The sequence below is a fragment of the Opisthocomus hoazin genome, chromosome Z (assembly GCF_030867145.1).
Source record: "Opisthocomus hoazin isolate bOpiHoa1 chromosome Z, bOpiHoa1.hap1, whole genome shotgun sequence".
NCBI classification, from domain to species: Eukaryota; Metazoa; Chordata; class Aves; order Opisthocomiformes; family Opisthocomidae; genus Opisthocomus; species Opisthocomus hoazin.
In genome coordinates this window covers 66,994,956-67,000,955 of record NC_134454.1, presented here as the reverse complement: position 1 = coordinate 67,000,955, position 6,000 = coordinate 66,994,956, and the positions used below count along the sequence as shown (strand labels likewise).

The following is a 6,000-nucleotide window of genomic DNA, read 5'->3' as shown; positions in this document are numbered from 1 at the left end:
CGTGCCTGTACTGGGCTGCCAGCTACAGACGGACTCACTAATGACTGCATTTTTTAAAAACTTCCAGTGACTGCAAGCAAAACAAGCCTCTTCCTCAGCATCTCCAATGCTTACAGACTGCGCGGACATTAGTTTCCACAGTAAGCTTGGAAATTGTTGAGACTGACACAACAGAACTGAGTGTTCATATCTTCTTTACAGTCTCATCTAATATACTGATAGTATATTAGTCTTTATTGAACTGTGGCTATAGATTTCACAGGACAGGGATGTCTTTGTTTCCTTTCACAGTATCTATGTAGATTGTTTTTAGACATTTAAAGAAAGGACTCAATTACTGTATTTGGGGTCAAAAAAGCTGTATTGACTTCTTAAGAGACGAAGTACAATATTTTTCTGTATCTTGGTATTAGACTAACAGACACTAAAAATACACTAATGTGCAATATTTGCTACGAAATAACTTGCCTTTGTAAGCCCTGCACTGAGCACAGGTTGAGGAGAAGGGGTGCAGGGAGCTGCCACCGCTGGAGGATCGCTGAAGTCAGGAAGGCTGACACCTTGGAGGCATAAAAGACTTATTTATGGAATCAGGTCAGAATAATTCCTCCTGTGGCACTCCTTTCCCTAAGTTTCCAGACTGCAAGAAATTATTAATAAAAAAGAAACAGCTCCTGAAGCTGTGATTCTGAAATGCATTGTTACATTGCTATTTATGAGGCTTAAGCAGTTGCACTCCACAGGAAGCCTGGTACAAAAATCGAGTACTTTACTTCCAGACACTGATCTGACTGTGCATTTCCAGGGAATACATTTGTGCTCTGTTTGAAAGGTGCCATATTTACTTAGAAAGGCAGTCAGTTCGCTTTCATTGAAAAAGTATTTCAAAGAATGGTGAAAAAAGTCTGTTGTTATTATTAAATTTTCATTTTCAATCTAACTTTAAAACTTATATTCTAAGTTTCTGTCCTAAGGAGACCATGCAGAATTACTTTCCCTTCTTTTCTTCAGTACGTGTCTCTGGGTTTCTTCTTCTCTGTCTGCCTCTGCAGAAATGGCCTTTTTTTGCCTTCTCTATTGCTTTGCCTCTTTTTCTCTTTTTTTTTTCCTCCAAAGACATCTCCTCACATTTCTCAGCTAATCAGTGTCTCTTTCATAACTTATCTAGTCCATCACATTCCACTGACCTGTGGGAAATACTACCAGAAGCCAATGATGAGACAAATAAACAGATCAGACAAAGATTATAACAAAATGCAGCAAGAGACACTCCAAAGTAGAAAGTTCATCTCAGTTCATTTTATTGAATTACAGTATAGGCTAGGTATATCAAAGCCAACATATTTACTTTTATTTCAGTATGAACTGTGGAGTTGCCAAAGAATTTGTCTATGTAACGGGCCAAGTACTCTTTGAACTTATCTCAAGGTCACCTACCCATGGTCCCGAGAGGATACTGCAGGAGGGAGCAACAAACCACCGCTTGTTGCAATCTATTGGACATCAAGGGACAAAGCTAGAAAACGGCCATCTGTGACAGGAACACTAGTTCACACAAGAGGAAAATTCATGTCTGTCTCTTTTCAGATAAGCGTTGCAGCACATATGCCTCTGTTTTCTCAGGAGAGCATGGTTTTTTTGTTTCCTGGTGGTATGTATTTTCAAACTGGGTCTTACTGCTCCCACTGCCCGCCCTGCGACAGCATTTGGTGACATAGCTTGGAGCTCTTCCCCCCAGCCCAACAACTGCGACACCTACAGAAATCATTGTTTCTTATGCATCTCAGGTTGACTTATTCCCTGTCATTCCTCCTCCAACATAACCATGGGACGCCATCAAATTCATCCATGTTCCATGATGATTTCAGAGGTCAGCTGGAATAATTACGAAAACATGCGGTATTATAAATTACAGAAGGATTCGCAAGGTCCACTTCCAAATGTGGACATGCTGAAGATACAATCAGCAGTGAACACACTGTAGGTCACTGGGACTTCAAATCCATTCCAGATGTTGGCTGAGGGGCAAAACTCAGTTGTGACTCAGCTTTATACAGGGCAGATACATCACCAGGAGCTAAATTCTCACCCTTTAAAAAAATCAGTGGGACTTCTGGCACTGACTTCAAGGGACCAGAAGTTCGGCCAAGGCGGGTAATGTACAAGTAAACATGCTGCACTCCTTGGTGGATTTATTGCTATTGTTGTTGGGTTTTGTATTAGTACTATTTCATTATTGCTATTACAGTAGGTCTTAACAAGACCTGAAATCGACTGAAAGACTAGAACGTAAGACTAAAATATGTGAGCAACAATTAAAACATTAACATGAAGCATAGGAAGTTCTGTCTGAACATGAGGAAGAACTTCTTCCCTCTGAGGGTGATGGAGCACTGGAACAGGCTGCCCAGGGAGGTTGTGGAGTCTCCTTCTCTGGAGATATTCAAGACCCGCCTGGACAAGGTCCTGTGCAGCCTGCTGTAGGTGACCCTGCTTCGGCAGGAGGGTTGGACTAGATGACCCACAGAGGTCCCTTCCAACCCTGACCATGCTGTGATTCTGTGCTGTGACAGTATTATGTTTTAATTTCCCTTTACAAATATGTATGTTTTGTTCTATATAGATGTGAGGAGAAGATGTGATTATTTTGTTGTTGCCAGCATTAAAATATTTTCCGTGTCATTAGGTAATGGTTTGTCTTTATATGGAGATAATATGATGTCCTGGCTCAAAGCTTGTGCTCGTGCAGTGCCAAATACAAGCATTTATTTCCTATGAGTAAGAGAATAAAGTTTGCTACAGAAAAAAAATTGGTGTCCTTAAAATAGCACTTGCGAACTGCGAGTTCTTGCTGCTCTGGATGCTGAAGATCTCGTAGTACGTTTACAACGGTAACGTTATAATGACAAGGCCATCTTCGTTTTGCCTAAAGCGATGACAGTGCTTGCAAGCGCTGCAAACCCATCAACACCGACAACACATCCAGTAGCTTCCATTTCTGGGAAAATGGCAGGAAATGTCTAAACAGGGTTTCAAAGCAGACCCAGAGGCAACGTCCGGGCTCCGTCCGTGCGACAGGAGCGCTCGGTGCAGCCCAAAAAGCGTCCCTCAGCCTGCCCGAGTGCCATCACCGCCGCCCCCAAGCTCCGGGGCAAGACTGAGCTTCTGTGCCTGCCGCGTTTGGCGGTCCCTTGCTGTCAAGAACACGACGGAAACGTGAAAGGCTTCTGTTTCACGTCCTGAAGAAATCAAACCACTTCAGTGGTGAGCCGAGCAGCCACCGCCACCCGGCCGCGGGGAGGGACGGGGCCAGCCCCGCAGCTGGAGGCGGCCCGGGCCCCTGTTCCCCGGGGCAGGGGCACCCCCGCAGCCGGGTGCCGCGGGGGGCCGGACCCTAGGGCCGGGGGAGCTCCGGGCATCAGCGGGGCACAGCAAGCCCCTTCGCGGTCGGTCATTATTTAATCTTTCCGACGGCGACCAAACTCCACAGCGCGGTTGCCTCGCGCCCTCCGGGCGGTTTTCTTCGAGCCCCCAAAACCAGGCTGTTTTTAGTGAAAGAAAACCAGTCCGAGCGGTGAAACAAGTCTCGGCCAAAAACTCCTTCCGAGCCGGCGCCTTGCAGGCCGGTCCCGACCGCGCCGACACCCCCGCCGCGGCCACCGCCGAGGGGAGGGGCCACGAGGAGGCCCGGGGAGCGGGGGGGGGAAGGGGGGGCCGCCGCTCGCGCACCCGCCCTGAGGGGGCGGCGCGCTGCCGACGGCGTCAGCCCGCCGGGCCCCGCCGGCCCCTCCGAGCGGCTCCCGGCGGGGCGCGGCGCGGCGGTGCGGGCTCCTCCGCCGGCGGCACCGGGCGGTGCTCGTCGGCCGCTGGATGGGAGCGCTTCTCCGCCGGGCACGGCCGCGCTCGCCCGGCCCCGCCACCCCCCGCCGGCTGCGGGAAGGAGGACGGCGGAGCATGCCACCGGCGGGGCGGTTCCGCGGGGACTGACATGCTGCTGAAGGAGGGAGGGCGCCAGCCCCTCCGCCCTCTCCCCGCGGCGGCGGAGGCGATGCTGCAGGGCGCTCTCCCGCGGGCGCAGCAGTGAGCGGCGCGGTCCCGCTGCGCTCCTCAGGGCGGGGGGGGGGAGGGGCGGGGGAGGCGCTGCCCGCGCCCGCGGGGCCCCGCACGGCGGGCGGCTCCGCGCGGCGGATGCGTGTGCATGAGCTCTGCACCGAGCGGGCGCAGGAAGCGCCCCCGCTCCGCCGCCTCCGTCTTCCCCGGCAGCAGGACCTCTCCTCACGGCCGCGGCGGTGAGCGGCGGGGCAGCGGCTCCGAGGGCGCCTGCCAGACCCAGAGAACCCTGGACGACTGCAAGATGGTGGGTACCGCAGCCGCGCTCGCCTTCGCGTTCGTCTCTCCCTCCCCCCCGAGCCGGAGTTGCTTTTTGTGCTAGATCCGGCCCAATCTGCCCCCAGAGTTGCGCTCGCCGAAGCCTCGGTGGGTGAATCGCTGCCCCCCGCTGCATCGCGGCACTCCACGCTCGCTGCCTTGTGCGGCAGCCACGCTTCTGCCCGCAAATCCTGCTGAAACGGGGCTGGGAGTCGAAGGCCCTGGAATTCTGTCTCCGACCTGCGCGGTACCTGTCCCCAGTTTCCTCAGAGTAGCTGGCTGCAGTTTAAAAGCCTGCAATCAAGCCCCTGCGTCCAGGTTATTTTTGGACCGTCGCGTTACACTATGAGATTTTTCTCCATTCGTGTTCAGAATGCTTGGATCCTGGCACTTCCCTCCAAACCAGCGCCGTGTACCCCATTAGCTGCCTGCTTGAGCTACAGCCAGCTGGACACTGGGCCCCAAAATCACCCCTCTAACCAATGGCAGAAACAGAAAACAAGTGAAGTTGCTGCTACTTTGCTTGAAAAATCCAAATCTTGCCAAAGCCCTGGCCAGTGGTGCTGGAAATGTACAGGCTGCTTCTGCTCTGCTGGATTCTGGCAGGTTTTTTCTCCAATACTGCAAGTTGTGCTGCCAGATAGCCACGCTGATACTTCAAAATCGGGAGCAACTCCCAGCGCACCCAGGAACAAAAGCTGCCACAGTAGCTCTATAAATACACCCAACAAGTGGATCCTGCTGGGTCCTGCCTCTCTTCTCGTTCCCGACAGCACAGTTCTGTTAGTTAAACAGAAGTGCTAGCTTTGTAGAATTCACTGATTAGAAGTAAAGTACAATTTACTTTTACGATGGGTTGTCAAGATGAACTAAGATTCGGGAGATGAAACCAATGGGTTTTTTTCGTATTCTCTGTCTTGATGCTGAAACACCGGTGTGGTTTTGTTTCCCTTGGCAATGCTGAGGGGGCTGAATGTGTCCCGTGTTTAGACAGGGGATGTCAGGTGAGAGCAAGCAAAATGTGTGGGGCGCAACTGGTTACCAGTTGCAGGAGGAGACACGTTTCTGCTTTCCTTAATGCAGAGTAGTTACGCTGTGACACAACATGGTACAATGTATTTTTCTCTCCATTGCATTGTCTTAAGCCACACAATGAGAGAACTGAAGCCAGATTTAGCATATATCGTGCCTGGGGCTTTGTTTGGTGTGTGCTTGTGATTTTGTTTGGGGTTCGAGGGTGGGAGGGTGTAGAAGTACTGGAATGCATCGGGATTGTTTTACTGCTCCAGAATCAGAGAAACCTGTTTGCTACTCTTACAATGACATTTAAGAAAGCATGGCCAAAAAACAGGTCCTGGTACTAGTTCTTAGTTATACAGAGTAATTACAGTGGGATGCATGAAGAGTCAGAATGTAGTACTGCAGGAGAGGTGACTCCTTTATTTTCTGAGTAGTAGAATTTGAAGGCTTGGCTTTAAAATTTGGTAGATCTGATAGAATCCAGGTTTTTAGCATACTTGTATGTTGTACTCTTGGTGCTAATGATGGCTGCAGAATTACGAGCACTTACTCGTGTCTGGTTTTCTGTAGTTTGGAAATTGAGGTCAAATTACCAAAACACGGATAAATAAA

At 50.6% G+C, this 6,000-nt stretch overlaps 1 protein-coding gene across 2 annotated transcripts in view; it reads left to right on the top strand.

Annotated features, from left to right (window-relative positions):
- Positions 1-3,827: 3,827 nt before the first annotated feature.
- The window catches only part of RGS7BP (regulator of G protein signaling 7 binding protein), a 39,995-nt gene continuing 37,822 nt past the window's right edge, over positions 3,828-6,000 (top strand). Inside the window, exon 1 of one of the 2 annotated variants that reach the window (XM_075446967.1) lies at positions 3,828-4,357. In XM_075446967.1, the coding sequence (XP_075303082.1) occupies positions 4,199-4,357 (159 nt within the window). In that variant the 5' untranslated portion in view covers positions 3,828-4,198. The remainder of the gene's footprint in view (positions 4,358-6,000) is intronic. The other variant, XM_075446968.1, reaches the window with a different exon arrangement.